The 19,301-nt window shown below is 42.4% G+C and overlaps 2 protein-coding genes across 4 annotated transcripts in view; one reads left to right on the forward strand and one right to left on the reverse strand.

Moving 5' to 3' along the window:
- The window catches only part of LOC126419014 (uncharacterized), a 474,218-nt gene that overhangs the window by 382,703 nt on the left and 72,214 nt on the right, over nucleotides 1-19,301 (reverse strand). The window lies entirely within an intron of this gene.
- LOC126419514 (cuticle protein 19-like) lies at nucleotides 2,433-13,590 on the forward strand. The gene is made up of 3 exons (XM_050086704.1): nucleotides 2,433-2,456; nucleotides 3,792-3,917; nucleotides 13,333-13,590. Exons 1-3 carry the CDS (start codon nucleotides 2,433-2,435, stop codon nucleotides 13,588-13,590), a joined length of 408 nt encoding a protein of 135 aa, XP_049942661.1.

Genomic DNA, 19,301 nt, shown 5'->3' on the forward strand with positions numbered 1-19,301 from the left:
TTCCCCTGGATGACCTTGATCAATTGGCGGTAGTTCCCCAGGGTAGGAAGTAAGGAGCGCCAGTTTATTGGTACGAAAAAAATATTAATTTAGAAACTGATTAATTTACTAAAAGTAACGCAGAGCAAAATACATTCTAATATAATAAAAAATCAAAATTCACATTAACGCTGATACAAAGCACTTAAATAACAGAATTGTTTCAGTACTGTACAATAAATTTAATAATTAACTTTTCCAATATTAAATTAAAAACAAGTTTGTAATTAGTATTAGTGACCCCCACGGAGAGCAAAGTTATTCAAAGCCAGAGGCCGCACTCCCTTGAGGTAAAAAACTTTCGCGCTCTACCTGTAGGACAGAGCAGTAGAGGGGCCATCGATTGAGGGTTTGTCACTGTAGCAAAATAACGAGAGAGAGAGAGAGAGAGAGAGAGAGAGAGAGAGAGGGGGGGGGGGGCAGGAAAATTAGGTCGCGAATACTGAAAGGCTGAGTGAGAAACACAAGGATTATGGCGTTATCGTATCAGCGGACGCGCGGTTTGCGTATCCCCCTTGCCCCTGAGATCTATGAACCCTGCTGTCCTACTTGCCCTGTTTCAGTGCCTTTAGTACACCAAAAGCTTCTGCAAATTTCCTTTGAGACAGTGCTGCAGACTTGATGCTCTTGCTGCCAGGCTCCCTCTTTGTTCAGCAGGGTCCTACGGCGAGTACACACAGCTAGTACTGTGTGTATGATATCTGAAAACGAATCTTTGACTTGCAAAGATATTAATATAGTTTACAGAGCCAAAGCCTCTTACAAGTTTCCATAAAATCCCCCTCCCCAGGTCCAGTTTATTTTATTTATATGACCGAAAGTAATTTATTGAGTATTTTTTTCTTTTTTTTTAAATCGAACTGTCATGCGTGGAACAAGTTAATCTACGAAATATGCCCATATAATATAAGAAATCGTTTCATATGTTTGTAAACGTAACTGGGAAGCTAAATTGTGTATAGGGAAATGTACGTGCTCCCTCCCTCACCCTTTCTTCTCGACTTGTATCACTATATTACAGAATGTTTTACACCATCCTGGACGGCATTAGCTTCTGCTGTGCGGTCTGAGAAAGTTTGCAAATGGTTGTAAATTCGTCTTCGATTCTCTGCCGTACTTCCAAGAGTTTTCACTTCTGAGTGATGGATTTGTCATATTTTTGCGAAATTGTGTGTGTGAAAAAAATTCCTTTGCTGTTGTCTGTTGCTCCTGTGAGGTATCCCTATTTTCTTTCGTCCGTACATTTCTTGAGATTACTGTTGTTTGTTTTCATGGCAGGGAAATTGAAACCACTGTTTAGATTTTTTGTTCTTATTACTCACAGTACTAGTAACTATAATGAGAATAAAACTATGTTTTTTCTTTTTTCACTGAAAATCACCCCGATCTGACATTAGGCAACAATTTTAGTACTGAAACGAGAAAACTTAAGACCGCACAATAGTTCTAAATTACAACATGATTTTCAGCTTTCTATCTACAACAGGATTTATACTTACATAAAATTACATTGATCGTACATGTAATTTCATGGTCAGTCACTAACTTGTCTTTGAGCGATGGAAAGACAGAAAAACTGTTTGTAAAAATTATCCTCTTCTTTCGCGGAAGATATTAATTTCCATCTATGATGCTTTATTCACCTATAACCTGTCTCCGATCGAACAGAGCGTCAATTGCCCGTCAGGTTTAGGGGGCTCATTTATTGTAGATATCAATTTCATCGTGGGCAGGCAATTCACTGGACAGACAGGGTATGATCTTAGAAGAATGGATGTTTGACTCAGCGACAGCCTGTAAGGAAATTTTATCAGAACTAGTGAAGACCAGCATCATCTAGGTGAACAACGAAGAAAAATAACGTTAAGATGGCAACTCAGATACAAACCTCGTTGTGAGACTCGGAAAGGCGATGACACCCGTCAGAGGCATTCATATAGCCATCATTCTACTTATTTACCAACATAGTCCCCATCGCTTTTGCTAGTATCTCACGATTAATGCATACACATTAACTAATTCTGTTTTACACCCGGAAGTAACATGAACGCACTTATATTGGAACCTAGTACGTGTAAAGTTTCTCTGTGTGGAACGCAGGGAAAAGTTGTACGAAAGGACCTGAGGGAAGAGATCGTAACTGTCAGTCCGAAACGTGTATACTGAATGGAAAATGTGTGGTTTCTCAGAAGGTAGCAGTGCGGACCAGTCATTCGACTCGCGGTTTACAGGGAGACAACTGCGGTTGTCATGGCGTCTGCAGACGTTCTTACGCAATTTGGAGATGTGCGTACGGTGGTGGGACCGGTACTATATAAACTGCCCTTTTCGATTCCCTGGCATCAGTAAGCGAACACCTGCAGCGCAGAACACTGGCGGTATTCAGTACCGAAATGACCGTGGCAGCTCTTATCATGGTATGTAACCAACTTTCATCTCGTAATTAGTCGTCCAGAGAGTACTTACAAATTAAACTTAACCCCACACAGTGAACTAATTGTGAAAACGCACAAGCTGCCGTGTATTAAGGAGTCTAATGAAGTATTCGTGCTCAACCAATTGCGTTACGAGACATTTTTTTAGGCACGACTACCCATACGTACTGATCAATGAATTGTTCCTACTACAAAAATTCGCATCAGTGTCTGCCATCATAAAAAATAAATTTAAAAAATCGATTTGTCCAAGAGCGCAGAAACCACTCAAATATGGGACATAATAACCGTTTAAAGGAAATTTCCCGCTCTGTAGACGGTTCATAAATACAAAATCGAAGCGCCAAGCGAATTTCTACTGCAAGAAGGAACTCTGCAGGCACGCCAGGAAATAAGTAGTCTTCAGTGGTGAAATTACGTTTCCAACTAACTTCGTAATACGAAGGCGAGATGAATTCCACTGGCACGAAGATGAGAGTCATATCAATGAAATTATTTGTGTTACGAAAGATAAATTTAACTGTTTAGTCTTGCGCATGTTCTTTAAAATGGATAAACAGGAAAACGATGTAGTAAAATTTCATGTTTTTGGCGCTTCATCGCCACGGAAATTATTCTCTTGTTTCTGAATGTTTGTAAGGAGTCTACTATCTAATTCTGAACAGTTAAGACTTCATTCAAAGGGAGACTTCATTCAAAGGTTGTCATACATCAGTAGAAGATAATTCATACAGAGGACATCAGAGAAAATGCACCCATAGAGAAAAACAGAAAATGCGTTGTGATATTCGATGGTGGGCGACTGATGAGGTATGAAGTAGGCGACGAGAAGTACACGACGACGTTGGCATATCCGTATCTGTGCTGTATATCTTACACTAAAGGAGTACGCTACGTAACATGAAGAAATGGAAAGCTCTGTGTAACACGGCGCAATATCATTGAACGCAGACTACAAGCAAATACGGAAACTGAGCTAACTGCTATGTTTAGAACTTTTTCATAAATATTTTAATCAATTATGGGCTCAAATTTAAGCGGATAAAAGTGGGTCCAGCAGTCGACTATAATTTGCGCACTGAAAATGTTTCAAGATCTAACAACATACACTACGTCTGGGGTACTTTGCAAGAGACTACATAAGCTTTTCCTCATAATGATGACCATGGCGACGACAGCCGAAACGTCTGAAATTTGCAGTGTTGGTAGTTGGGTCATGCCTATACGAACTGTAACTATAATTTCGCTAGGTACTCACACTCCTTGACATGTAGTCCTTAAAGTTCCGACGTGTGATATTGGTTCGTTTGCTTCCAGCTTGCTTCCTTTACGACGGCGGCTGCTATAACGCAGACGAGTGGCCACTACAGTACCTTCTCTGGGCCCGTTTCTGGCGCCATTCGACAGGTGGTGGCTAATCCACGTGGAGCTGTGGATTTCGTGGTGAGTTCATATTCGTTAAAGTATAGTGTTTCATCATTTATTATTAAACGCAATTACAACTTTTACATGCCACATGCACTCTGTGTACAAAACTTCACTGTTCTGCAACGGTATCCTTTCGAGTTCCACAAATTATTACACACATATACTCCGAGATACGAGCTAGAAAAGAGAAACAGAGAGGGAGTGGGGCGGGAGAGCTGTTCACACAATTATCACAATTAAGTCGCACTCACAGAGGTATTGCTTTGGCGAGTGGCTGTTTATAAAAACATCTGTGACACCTATTTGATCAAACCAGTCCAAAAACTAGAAGTGGTGACGTCCTCTGCCCAATATATCAGTGCCACAAAAAGCAACTGAGGACAAAAGTAATATGCTGTCGCTTAACACAAGACTTCTTGTTTTGCATCTCCATCACTGGATAACAATTGCAACATCCACTTGAACCTGCTTGAAGTAGCCGTGCCTTGATCTATGTGAACACAACTAAGTAACGCACACATGACAGTGAGCACTGAAGAACACAAGCAGAAATAGCTCTTTCTCCAGCACATGCATGTAAATTTCAGAACTCTATCTGAAAACGGAATTATACCAACAATCTTTCATTTCCCATATAAACTGAAGTGCCAAAGAAACTGCTACAGTCATGCATATTCAAATACAGAGGGATGTAAACAGGCAGAATAAAGCGCTGCCGTTGGCAACGCATTCATAAGAGAACAAATGTATGGCGCAGTTGTTAGATCGGTTACTGCTGCTGCATTGTCAGATTATCAAGATTTAAGTGAGTTTGAGCGTGGTGTTTATAGTCGGCGCACGACCGGTGGAACACAGTATCTCCCGAGGTAGCGAAGAAGTGGGAATTTTCCCGTACGACCATTTCACGTGTGTACTGTGATGATCAGCAATCCAGTAAAACATCACATCTCCGACATCTCTGCGGCCGGAAAATGATCCTGCAATAACGGGACCAACGACGACTGAAGAGAAATCGTTCAACGTGACAGAAGTGCAACCCTTCCGCAAATTGCTGCAGGTTCCAAAGCCGGGCCATCAAATTGCGTCAGCGTGCGAACCGTTCAACGAAACATCATCGATATGTGCTTTCAGAGCCGTGTACCGTAGATGACAGCACGACACCAGTCTTTAAGCCTCGCCTGGGCCCGACAGCACAAACACTGGACTGTTAATGACAGGAAACATGTTGCCTGGTCGGACGAGTCTCGTTTCAAATTATATCGAGCGGATGGAATGTACGGGTATGGAGATAACCTTATGAGTCAATAGACCCTGCATGTCAGCAGGGGACTGTTAAAGCTGGTGGAGGCTCTGTAATGGTGTGGATCGTGTGCAGTGATATGGGACCCCTCATACGTCTACATACGACTCTGGTAAGTGACAGGTACGTAAGCATCCTGTCTCATCACCTGCATCCACTCATGTCCATTGTGCATTCCGACGGCCTTGGGCAATTCCAGCAGGGCAATGCGACACCCCACACGTCCAGAATTGCTACAGAGAGACTCCAGGAACACTGTTCTGAGGTTAAAGATTTCCGCTGACCACCGAACTCCTCAGACATGAACGTTATTGAGAATATCTGGGATGTCTTTGCAACGTGCTGTTCAGAAGAGATCTCCAATCCCTCGTATTCTTACGCATTTTTGGACAGCCCTGCAGGATTCATAGTGTCAGTTCCCTCCAGCACTACTTCAGACATTAGTCGAGTCCATGCCACGGCGTGCTGCGACACTTCTGCGTGTTCACGGAGGCCCTACACGATATTAGGTAGCTGAACCAGTTTCTTTGGCTCTTCAATGTACAACTATCTAACGTGGCAGCGTTCCAGTGAGATTATGGCGGTCTTGGGATTTTTTTAAATCGAGTACGAGGTGGGACATGCATTCAGCGATCAGAAGATATCAGATTCCTGAAAGTCTCTGATGGCTTGCGATCTAATGACTCTAGGCCTGTTCAAAGTGAACTAAGCCTATGCTTTGTTCTTTGAAACATCCCTGCACAAAATCCGTACAATGTGTGTTATGTCGACTTTAAAGATGCTATTGTTAGTCGGGAAACAACCCAACCTTGTGCAGTAGACTCACGCCGCTAGGAGATAGTTACATCACAAATTGGACTCCCATAAGATACAAAAACCAATACCGATCCAAACCGCAGACATCACAGTCAACATATCCAGCAGCCTTTGGGAGTTGGATGTAACCGCAGCAGATCAGCAAAGAATCCCCGATTACCATTGTTCCCTAGCAGATCACTCACCTGCGGATCTCCTGTACCAGACGTCGGACTTTGTTTCTTACAGCAGGTATTTCACCGCCTAGTAAGAAATTTATTTACAATGCGAGTAGTAGGGAAGCTACAGAAATGAAAGTCGGGATAATCTGGAGAAACATAGTAAAAGATGGTCACATAAATGACAGGTAACCGTGTACCACGTTTCCATACGTTGGACTTAACTTCTAAGGCCATCAGTCCCCTAGAACTTAGAACTACTTAAACCTAACTAACCTAATGACATCACACACATCCATGCCCGAGGCAGGATACGAACCTGCGACCGTAGCGGTCGCGCGGTTCCAGACTGCAGCGTCTAGAACCGCTCGGCCACAGCGGCCGGCTTTGCCATGTGCATTTTGTGCTTGACAAAATAACTGCGTTACACCAAACCTCTTGTCCCTTGTCTCAGATCTCTCCGTCGACGATGTGTAACGGGAAGTGTGACTACATACCAAGAGAATCGGTAATGATTGCTTTGGATTTAGCGCGCTCAACGACGTGATATGAGCTTGCACCTGTAACTGGTTACAATGGCAGTAAATACGGATTCGAATCCCAGTCCGGCACTAATTCCCAGCCCTCCCTTTTCTCATTCTCTATTTCATATAAATGCATGCATCACGCGCGTATACACGAGTGATGTGTGTTCCAGTGCGAATATGTGGCCACGTTATTATTAGCAGACTGTTACAATGGCCACTCCTGTTCTGGATACTTATCTATTCAAGTTGGCCGCGCCTGTTTGAAAAGATAAATATCCAAACAAAATAGCTCTGAGTACTATGCAACTTAACTTCTGAGGTCATCAGTCGCCTAGAACTTAGAACTAATTAAACCTAACTAACCTAAGGACATCACACACATCCATGCCCGAGGGAGGATTCGAACCTGCGACCGTAGCGGTCGCTCGGCTCCAGACTGTAGCGCCTAGAACCGCACGGCCACTCCGGCCGGCTAAATATCCAAACAAGAATGGTTCTATGGTTCTTAAAAGCCGTCTGACATAGTGTTAGTTGGACTCGAGAGTTAACGCCCTTCACAGTTGGGCAACACACACACACACACACACACACACACACACACACACACATACACAGAGAGAGAGAGAGAGAGAGAGAGAGAGAGAGAGAGAGAGAGAGAGAGAGAGAGAGAGGGGGGGGGGGGGGAGAGAGAGAGGAAAAAGCTCTTCAGTCCGCCGAAATAGCAGAATTATACTTCTATCGGGATGGGAAACACTAATCTTATGAGCCTCGGATATCGCCGGAAATCAACTGGAATGTTGCAATGAACTCATCATTCTTCAGACTACACCTACTAATATAAACTCTTAATGGTGTTCATTAAAAGCTGCATGCGTGGTTGTAACTACATACTGTTAGACTATTTTTTGTTGTTCTTCTGCTAGACAGTAGCTACAAGTTAATTTTAAGTACAATGGGCAAAGAAAGACAAATCGCAAGTAAGCTTATGACGAATCGAAGCGCACAACTTGTACAAGAATCATTTGTCCTTTCGCATGTAGTACGCAGGAATAAATAAATAAATAAAAAGTAAAAAATGCGGTTCAAAATCATCTCTGTAACCACGCATTCTCTTAATTTTACTGTAATCGTTGGCCGCGAGTGATATTGGCGGAAGTAATGTTTCTTGACTCGCTTTGGTCGCTGCGTCTCTGACTACTGAGCAAGGCGTTGGTCAAGCGCAAACCGAAGTCTTGGCGAGGCGGGCAGCTCCTCTGCTACTATTGTCTCTCCTGTCAGTCCAAATGAATTACAATCTCAGACTGATGACAAATACTCAACGATTGGTCCACTGAGGGGTTTGCAAGCAATTAATTCGTGCATGAATAACTTGTTATTCGGATTTTTCAAATGATTGTCTGGCCTCTGTCTTCCCCGAGGCTCGATTAATGTGAACATTCCGCTTACATCGCTCCCAAGACACTCTTAAACACTGGCGCACTGTCTTAATGCGTATTTAAGTGCTTTGCGTTGGGAGCCAACTGCCAGTCTCTACACCAGATGCAGACATGTGGAGAGAGTTTCGATACCGGTTACTTACGTCGTTACCTCCTTGTAGGAAACTGCGTCGTCTGGGTAGGTTAGAATCGTGTGACGTGCCGGAATTCGAACCTAGACTTCTACAAGCAGTAGGCCTGGAATTTATGTTGGAGACGTCCTGTGAAGTTTCGTGAGTAGGTGGAATACTATTGGCAGGACTAATGCTGGGAAGACAACCTGGGTAGTTCAGTTGGTAAGAGCATTTCCCGAGCACGATTCCCGGTCCAGCACACAATTTTAATCTGACATGAAGTTTCACAGCACCGAACACCCCGCTTCAGAGTGAAATATGCATACACAAGCCTAACCATAAAAAAATTACGGGAACGATAGCAAATAACATTTCACTTACAGTACGTACAAAGTACTGTAGGAAAACTAGTGATTAATATTGTTACTGATTTGGGGTGTACAGAGTGCGAAATTCAGTAGTACACAGCGCTGGCAGCAACAATAACTCTAATCCAGCTGGACAACGTGGACCGAACTGGGCATGGTGACCAGTACCGTTACGGCATTCCATGCTACAGCTCTAACCAAAATTTTGTTAATGGCAGTGGCTGGCGACAATTCATGATATATGTACAAAGTCACAGTCAAGGCAACAACCGAATATCCTCTTTAAGAGCGGTCTTGCGATTTCTTGTTGAAAGATAACGTCTGTAAGACCTCAAAAATAGAGCCACGAGCTTTAACATTAGGGATGTCATGCTGCCTGCTGTCCAGCTTGGCGAATCTGCGAACCTGAGGTTATCATGTAGGGTACCCATCTGCGCCCTATATCCACACGAGAGGCGGTGGGCCAGCTTGAAAATGGTGTCAAATGGTTCAAATGGCTCTGAGCACTATGGGACTTAACTGCTGAGGTCATCAGGCCCCTAGAACTTAGAACTACTTAAACCTAACTAACCTAAGGACATCACACACATCCATGCCCGAGGCAGGACTCAAACCTGCGACCGTAGCGAAAATGGTGTCACTCCGAATGAAATCAACCAATATAAAAATGAATTTGATCCTTGATGATTCAGAATTTTGTGATTATTTGCCATTTTATTCTACTATCAAATATTAAAGATTTTTGACACTTTGTTTTCGAGTTTTTAATTTTCAAAGTTTCCAAAACTTATTTTTGCCGCATTTTTATACCTTAAAATGTTCTTATCTCAAACTTCGAGTTATAGGCATAATATTTCTACCATCTGACTTAGTTTTTAATAAGCTTTAAAAAAAAGTTCTTTTAAGCATATTTGTAGCAGTATTGATAAATTTTCTTAAACTAATTAATTTTAAAATCTTAAAATTACGAAAGTGAAGTTTTTCATGTTGTGCAAAATGTATATTTGTCGTAAATTATATGCTAATCTGTGCCAGATTTCACGACGGTATCCCAATGAGAATATAATTCATTTTATTTTACTGAAATTTTTTATCAACAACTGCACCACAACTGTTCGTGGTTTGCAAGTTGGTTCATAAAACTGAAGTTAAAATGAAGTTCGCACACTCAGGTATCTCATTCAAAAAATGTAGTAAATGATGCCACATAACGATTTACTTAATTTTATATAACTTTTCAATTAGTTCTAGCTGACAAGCAACAATAAAATAAAATATTCACTTCTACTGACACTTAACACACTTCAGTAGAGATTAAATGGCGAGATAAAATTAGCATAACACTGGGCTATGACATGCAAGCAGGTTGTTGCATGTCAAAAGCTAGGCATAAAAAGTGGAAGTATTGCTTCAATCTCTTAAAAAGAAACTCACAATGGTCCACAAGCAGCAATTATTGATCAATAATTTGACAGATTTACATTTCTACTGAAAGTGAAAATGTTTGTAATGTTGACCTCCATACCCAAAAGTTGGATGTATACTTTTAAAGAAAAAGAAGTTTAAGCAAGCAACTACACTGCAACAAAAACAAAACAAAGCAAAAAAAGAGGTTAAAGGAAGAGACACACACTCTATTCCCAACATTATGCCTGTGCAGTCCTTGCCGTACGTACAACTGGGACTCGTTTGAAAAGCCGACGCAGTGTCTGTGTCCTGTTTTGTCATTGGAGTCATTACAATGGGCACTAGTCTCTAATATCAAAGAAGCAATGGTCGCCATGCTGAGTCACTTGTGCTTTAGACTAGGATTGCTGATATTTTTCAAAAATATTTGGTTTCCGATGTATTGATATTTATAAACTGCCATTATCGGTTCTCGATACATCGAAGAAATTATCGATAAACAGGCAGAAAAAATATCGGCCGCGCATTGTAAATATACTTCCAGTTTCAGATATTTGAATTGAAAGGAAAACGGTGCACGTTCATGCTTGGCGATAACCACTTTGTCAACATTGGAAACTCAATGTTAAGTGGCACAATAAGGTGTCTGATGGGTCTGTCATTCGTTTTCGTCATATTTCGGATTTGCCCGGAACACTTCATGTTAACTTTCCGGATTTTTTTTCTCCATTTCTGCGAACGCTAGCGATCTAGCAGTTGTGTGAAAACTGCGTGGTCAAGCTAAACGTCGAACCACCCACCGCAAAGACCAATCTTGTCATTCAGATTTTTGTTCATCATTTGCAGCAACTGTTTTTGAAGAATGTCGATGTGAAGAAATAGGGGAACTAGTTGCGCTAAAAATTGTTTTTTAACGCAACTGGTGCGCTGTTTTGGAAAAGTATCGATATTCCGACATTTTATCAACAACCCTACTCCAGACGCCTTAACACTGCCAGTGTGGATATTCTTTTGCTGTGAACAGGCAGACTTCTTCATGCAATGCACGTAACGTAGCTGTACGGATCTTCCGTGACCGAGCGATCAATGTCTGTCCTCGGGACCCAGCCGCATGGTGCTGTTGAGATCCTGCAGGGCTAAGTATAGTGCTCCTGAACCTACTGATTCCGTATTTGCGCGACACACTTGTGATTCCGACCAACGTGAACAGCAGTTTCTCAGAATTATAACCCGCACTCTTGGCAGCCAACGATTGTACAGCTATCTTGTGTTGGTAATTTTTCTTTCGAGTCAGCAGTCATCTGACGAATTCATCTCCTGTGCCACTCTCTCCATCTCATAGTAGCACTTGCACCGTATGTGCTCAACAATCTGTTGGCTGTAATCCAGTCTGCTCCCCTGCAGTTTTCATTTCTACAGTTCCCTCTACTAATGTGGAAGTTGTTTCCTAGTGTTAACACACGATGGCTCTTCTTCTTATCAGTATTTTTTAAATTTTCCTTTCTTCATAGATTCTGCTGAAAACCTCGTCATTCCTTACTTTATCAGTCCAACTAACCATCAACATCCTTTTATACCGCGACATCTGAAATGCTTCGATTCCCTTCTTTTACAGTGTTCCCACAGTTCATGATTCACTACAATGCGATGCAGTGTTCTGATCCTATATTCTCAGAAATTTCTTCCTCAAATTAAGGAATGTATCTGATATTAAAAGACTTCTTTAAGTCAGAAATATTCTCTCAGCCTATTCTAGTCTGATTTTCATGTCGTCGTTGCTTTGTCCGATGTTGCAGAATTCCATAACTTCATCTACTTTGTGGTCATCAATTTTGACGTTAAGTTTAGCGCTAATGTCGTCTGCTACTCATTGCTTTCATCTTTCTTTGGTTTACCCTCATTCCGCATTCTGTACTTATTGGACTAATCATTCTACTCAACAGACCCTGTAGTGATTCATAGCAATGTCATCTGCGAATCTTATATCCTTTCACCTTGAATTTTAATCCCACTCTTGAGTCATTCTTGTATTTGCGTTGTAGCTTCTTCGAAGTACAGATTGAACATTAGGGGCAAAAGATTCCGTCCCTGTCTTACACACCTTTTAATCAAAGCTCTTCATTCTGCGTCTTCCATTCCTATTGGTCCTTCTTACTTCTTATACACACATAGTAGACTGAGGCTGACAAATTTCTGGGATCGTAATATGCACATACACAAGGAATAAAAGGGCAGTGCGGTGTCGGAGCTGTCATTTTCCGTCGGATGATTCATGTGAAAAGGTTTCTGTCGTAATTCTGGCCCCACGACAAGAAATAACATGCTTTGAATGCGGAATGGCAGTTTGAGCTACACAGATGGGACATTCCATTTCGGAAATCGTCAGGAAATTCAATATTCCGTCACTAGTAAGGCGAGAGTACCATATTTCGGACATTACCTCTCATCATGGACAACGCAATGGTCGAGGGCCTTCACTGAACGACCCAGACCAGCAGCGTTTAAGTCGAGATGTCCATGCTAACAGACAAGCAACACTGCGTGAAATAACTGCAGAAATCAATGCGGGACGTACGACGAACGTATCCGTTAGAAGTGCGGCAAAATTTGGCATTAATGGTCTATGACAGCAGACGACCACTGCGAGCGTCTTAGCTAACAGCACGACATCGCCTGCAGCTCCTCTCCTGGGTTCGTGACCATATCGGTTGTACTCTCTAGACGACTGGAAAACCGTGGCCTGGTCAGATGAGTCTCTATTTCAGCTGGTGAGTGTTGATGGTAGGGTTCGAGTGTGGCGCAGACCCCACGACACTATGGGCCGAACTTATCGGCAGGGCACTGTGGAAGCTGCTGCTGGCTCCGTAACGGTGTGGGTCCTCTGGTCCAACTGAACCCGAACACTGACTAAATTATTGTGCTCAGCTACTTGGAGACGAACTGCACGAAACAACGATGGAATTTTTATGGATGACAATGCGCCGTGTCAGCGGGTCACAGCTTTTCGCGACTGGATTGAACAACATTCTCGACAATTCGAACGAATTATTTGGCATCCAGTTCGCCCGATATGAATATCACTGCATATTCATAGGACATAAACGAGAGGTCTGTTCGTGCACAATCCTGCAACGGCAACACTTTCGTATTTACAGACAGCTACAGAGACAGCATGGCTCAGTATTTCTGTAGGGAACTTCACAGTTTCATGGAAGCATGCGGCACGCGCCAGCGTTCTTTAAGGATGTTACTCTACGCTTCTACACTCTTCCAGTTGTTGCACCGCTGTGTGATACTGTCGACAGGCGAAGCCAGACTACTCGTTCGCGTTCGGCGTCGAGGACCCTGAGTCGGGCAACGCACAGGCGCACGAGGAGCGCCGTGACGGCGGCGTGGTCAAGGGCCAGTACACGCTGCTCGAGCCGGACGGCCGCACGCGCACCGTCGTCTACACCGCCGACCCCGAGCACGGCTTCCGCGCCGACGTCACCTTCAGCGGTACCGCCATCACGCAGCCTAGCAACGGGGGCAGCAACAACAACAACCACAACTACTACTATTGACGAACTCGCACACGTCTTTCACTGTCGCAAACGTCTATCGAGGTAGAAGTTACTACAGAATCTCTACATCGCAATACCCTACTCCTAGTAATCTGATTGTTTACTGACGCTCGTTTAGGCAGTAGATTTGACCGAACATCACATAGGACATCAAACTATATGTACCCTTCTCGTCCCAACTACTGGTAAAAGCCATCCTATGCCAATGCCGGTTCCAAACATGACAGTCTACTCACGCACTGGTGTAAGTAATTTACTTCAGATGGCATTTAGAAGAGCCACTATACCTAAAGATCACAAATAAATTGACGGGTATATCTCCGGCAAAAAGCTGTGGGATAACAAATCAGTAAACACAATACTTAGTCAAAAACAATGTATTCGAATACGGAATTTTCAAGAATTGTAATGAAGTTACAAATTACGTAATCAAATCATGCATGCTATTCTCTGAAGCATCCAATGACAGGCAAACTTCCAGAGAGTAAGCTACTCTTGCTCCGTTTCTCATAAATGCATAAGTTAAATGAACTGTGCATCCTCCTAATTACCATATATAATTTCAACGACCATCTGTTTCCAGTATCAGCTTTCTAAAGACTTAGCTCACATAAATTACCCTGCAAAATGCCCTTACATATTTAGCACCAGTGTGTTTCCTGTACAGGACCTTTTTTAATAATTATATACACACTCGAACCACCCTCCCCCTTGTCTCGCAAATGTAACCAAACTAAGTCGCTGGTATCTGATGAGGAATCCAGACTGATTGGGAACACTAAGAGTTCGGCGAACTGCAATGCAAAAGGACTATTGTAGGCCTAAACAAAGGGGAAAATCTGGAGTACAGAGTTTTAAGTATCAATGTAATCGATTTGTAGCAAATAGCAATCAGTTTTCTGGGATATGATATGTCCTTTTCTGTCAGCAAAAAATTTTTATTCTTGCAGCATGACGTCTGTAACTGATGAACTCTTTTACATCAAAAATTACAATTGTAAAGTCTGCCCCCCCCCCCCCCCCTCCCCGGATGATTTCTGCGAGCGTCCATGATGATAATACTTCAGAGTTACATTTCCTTTTAAGACTGATTTAGTTTCCACGACGAAACACGGCAATAACATCTAGTCTCCTTCACAACTGTAGTTAATGGTAGTTGAAGTTATGGGTGCCTTTAACGAACCGCGTAACAGTTCTAACGGAATGATACATTCTGTTGTAAGAAGCATCACTTGTACCAATTACTTCGTCATCTGTAGAAATACACAGAGGACAGACTAATATATACTGGATGTTAATGTATAAAATCATTTACAACTTAAGTTCTTGAACGATTTTAACAACTAAGTATTGTGAATAGCAAATAAAATATACGACAGCGAAACTTTATTTTTCCAAGAAGAAAACCTAAAAAAATGCTATGACTTCACTGTAGTTTTAAGAGAAAGGAATGTAAATTTTTTCTCTCTTACAAATAATTTTTTATGTACACTGCATCAAACGAAGACCATTGGAAAAGATAATTCCTTTTAATTATGATCTATTATTTTGATTTTCAGAAGATCTATTATGATCTCTATATGATGTCCATGATTGCAACAAATCTTACTTGCACCATCTGCAGAAATACTGGGACACCAATGCAGTATGCGAATGAATACTTAACACACAGCCTGGTGTGCAAGCCTTTTGATTCGAAGTCGCTTCGTCAATCACTGGGAAAAGCAAATAGATTAGATCTTGAGGCTTCTAAGTTGGTGATTCGATGTCGCTGTCTGTTAAGCAAATGCCCATACAGCCGCCCGAACCTTCGAGCATATTAACACAATCTTCACACGCGTGGCAGAGTTCTTAGCGGAGGTCCATCTAATCGCAGCTCTAGATGGTCACCCCCGTCATCACATCTGGCAGTGCGGTTACTTTGTGCGGGGAGCCCTGAAGTGTAAGGTGTATCGTAACGACCCTCATAGTCTTCAACTGTCAGCAGTCCATAAACCTACAGACCCTAAACATTTTTAACAAGCCGAATTATCTTCATCTTTTTGCTGTGTCACAAACTGACATTACAGTATTCGCACTTGCCCACAATATACATGTACTGCAAATTTTATGCCGTATGTCCCTTGTGTGTCTTGTCTCAGGCTTTTCCTTGAAAGCGATGTGTCATATTCTTTAAGTGCTTATTACATTATCTTTGGGACTACTAGCGCCTAAGTACTATTAGTTCCTTCTGCACCCTTAATGCGGACCATCGACATTTTGTGAGACTGTCTTCACATGATACACTGCGACGCCCCTTTGAAAGTTCTTTGATTCTTTTCAAAAAAGTGCTTTTGGTTCTTCGTATTATTTTGTACGCGAAGTACTGAGCGTATAATGGTTTAACTTAACCCAGTATAAAGCAGACCACGTTCTTCAATGCTAAAGCTTCCATTAGGATAGTGATAAAATTCAAATGAAAGAAATCAGCCAAATAGATTCCCTTTCATCAATTCTTAACAGTTCAAGGGGCAATTGTGAGGTCCCTAAAATGTGAAAACGATGATGGAGTAAGTGTAAATGGAACATACGTTAACCAGTTTCCTTTTGTCGAAAAACGATGTACACAACTACGTTAACTAATGTATCAACAACCCGTTTCAGTCAAGCAGACCACCTTCAGGTTTATTGGGACAGCGTCATCTGATGCGTGTCCGCCCCGATAGCTGAGTAGTCAGCGTGACGGATTGCCGTCCGATGGGCCCGGGTTCGATTCCCGGTTGGGTCGGGGATTTTCTCCGCTCAGGGACTGGGTATTGTGCTGTCTTCATGATCATTTCATCCTCATCCGTCGTGCAGGTCGCCCAATGTGGCGTCGAATGTAGTAAGACCTGCACCAAGGTGGCCGGAACTGCCCCGCAAGGGGCCTCCTGGTGAATGACGCCAAACGCTCATTTCCATTTCCATCTGATGCGTGACAACCCATAACCACTAACAAGCATAATGTTACAAACCAAAATCTTTATAATACTCATGACGTGCTTCGCCATAGGCCTACTGTACGTCGTACTAACTCCTGATTTATAGCTGAACGGAGAAGTTGCTTTCTGACTCGATGCTTCATAGTGGGTATACGTTATCATGCATCCGATTACGATGTCACAAAACACACGAAGAGAGTCTGTTTATGACAATCTGGCTGTTTAATAAACTGATACAGCCGTGTGCAACCGTGAATTTTCAACAATTTTTACAAGCTGTGATAACCGCCTTCTCAATCTAATACACCTTTCCACTGCTGACGACACTACTGTCCGCATGTAGTGCAATAACAGTAACAAGGAAAGGAAAAATAAGCAAGTCTGAAATCACTCCCAAAAATCGATGCCAACAGAACTACAAGAACGCAGAGTGAAGACGCAGGAAGTGCAAATGGGCAATTAACTAATTTCTGTATCTAGAGCATCTGAAGACAGCAACTGTTCGGACCGCAAAAGAGTAAAAATGGTCTGGTATACTTTTACGTTTTCCAAACGAAGGTAACGTTAAGTCTGAATCGTGATATGTACTTAGAGCAATGAGACACGTGCTTTTAATTCGAGAAACCATTCAAGCTGAAGAGTAGTCAACGAAATACCAGGAAACTGTTTTTTTGGCAATTACTGGGAAGGGGAAGGGTGTGTGAATGCGATCAAAAAAAAAAAAAATGGCTCTGAGCACTATGGGACTTAACATCTGAGGTCATCAGTCCCCTACAACTTAGAACTACTTAAACCTAACTAACCGAAGGACATCACACACATCCATGCCCGAGGTAGGATTCGAACCTGCGACCGTAGCGGTCGCGCGGTTCCAGACTGAAGCGCCTAGAACCGCTCGGCCACACCGGGCGGCTGATCAGGAAACAAATTGGTGTGGAAAACTTGATTAAGGCTATAATGAAAATGAATCTGCGAGACATGGACAACGGTAGTTCATGTCGCAAATTATCCGATAAGAAGGAAGGCAGACAGACAGGCACGATTAACCTAGAGGCAGACAGATGAAGCCCATAACGCATGCAGAAGACTAACTGAGGCCTTTATCCAGTAGTAGATGTAAAATAGGTGAGTCAATTTCTCCAATCTTTAGAGACTTTGTCAAAATTGTTTGAAAGTGATATTCCATAGCAAGGGTTTTGCAAACCAGCAATTGGATATACTTGCTCAATACGAAAGCGTCTATTCGATAACACAGCAGTCTCGTCTAGTGAAACGCTCGTGGTTTAGGAAGTTGCAGCACCTTAACGCAGCATTGCTTTCCAGTCAAGCGGAAAAGCTTTCACACAAGTTCGTTTGTATATAGCCTAGCAATCCGTGCTTGCAGCACTGACGCTTTCACATCTTTTTTGCGTTTGGAATGATGTGTGTTTTGTAATTTCGAATCTGTTTTCTTCGATAACGGTTTTTCAGAAGTTACGTTCCGTGTCCGTTGCAGAGTGGTTTCACTCTGTATTGGAAAGGGAACAGCGAAATCAATGTTCCAATATCAAAATTTGAAAAAAGCGATACAGCAAACATAAACCATTACAAACTTACCGGATGATTTACAGAACATTGGATCTGAATCAGAGAAACACGAGTCTATTCTTTCGCACGGAACTCCGTTTTTCTGTAGCTTTTCCAGGACGATAAACAAAATTTTCAGAGTGTGGTGTTCTGTAGACGGTTTCAGTTAGGCTATGTTCAGGCTTCGACGTTTAGCCTCGTTGTTCACGAAGTATTAATCTCCTGATTCACTGCATTTTGTAGAATTTGCAGTGCGGTGCTGTGACCCGGTCGGACAGCGGAGCGTGTTAGCACGTCGTTTCCGCGATTCGGGCAGGCGCGCTGGCGCCGGCTCCGGATCGAATTTGCCTGGTGGATTAACGAGGCGGATGTGCCGACAAGACTATGTGGTTTTTAGGCGGTTTCCCACATTCCACTAGGTGAAGACCGAACTCGTACCGACAACCCGCCTCAGTTACACGACTCGCATACACTTAGAAAATGTTCACACACTTTTTCTTCTCTATATCAACGCCGATGTCGAAGCATAAGAAGAACAAGGATGAGTGTACTAATGTAGGCTCCAATAAGAATATTCAAAATGAACGACTTCGTGGAAAAATAATGGTGCTCTGCGACACTTGTTCTGAAAAGTGGCTATAGCTTTTGATTTTTTCCTGCTGCGTTTGATTCTGTTAGCAGGAAATTTTGTACTTTTTGATGCTTATTATCTCTCATTTGGTCAGTAATAGTAGTACTCCAATTTCTATGCATTAAATATGAGTATGAAGGCCGGTTACTTTACATCTTGTCTGAAACAGCAATTTCCAATGTCCCTGAAACTCCAATGTTTAATAGCGCTTCCTACGTGAATGGGAAGGCAGCTAGAACTTCTTATCCATGACGTTGCCATTACGTAAAGAACACCCCTCATTGGAACCATCCCATACTAGGCTGACATGATTTAGGAAAATGAGTGCTTCCTCGAGTTGAAAACTGTAATCGAGAGTTGTAACTGTGACGCGCCCGCCTAGGGGCATCGAAGCGAAGTAGTTATAAACTCTTGTGAGAATAAATTGGCTGCAACTCGCCGATACAACTGTTTAGACGCTAGCTTTAAGTTACTTTGAAAAATACGACTGGACAGTTTGTGCTGATAGAGAAATAACCCTCTCTGTGCTTCTTGGCATTGACAAGTGAAGCAAC

The sequence above is a fragment of the Schistocerca serialis genome, chromosome 9 (assembly GCF_023864345.2).
Source record: "Schistocerca serialis cubense isolate TAMUIC-IGC-003099 chromosome 9, iqSchSeri2.2, whole genome shotgun sequence".
NCBI lineage: Eukaryota > Metazoa > Arthropoda > Insecta > Orthoptera > Acrididae > Schistocerca > Schistocerca serialis.

What these genes read in the sequence shown, in the direction of transcription:
- LOC126419514 (XM_050086704.1), top strand. Translation starts at nt 2,433, where the DNA reads ATGACCGTGGCAGCTCTTATCATG. An exon ending in CCGTGGCAGCTCTTATCATG is followed by an intron (nt 2,457 to 3,791) that starts GTATGTAACCAA and finishes GTTTGCTTCCAG; the next exon opens with CTTGCTTCCTTTACGACGGC. An exon ending in GTGGAGCTGTGGATTTCGTG is followed by an intron (nt 3,918 to 13,332) that starts GTGAGTTCATAT and finishes TACTGTCGACAG; the next exon opens with GCGAAGCCAGACTACTCGTT.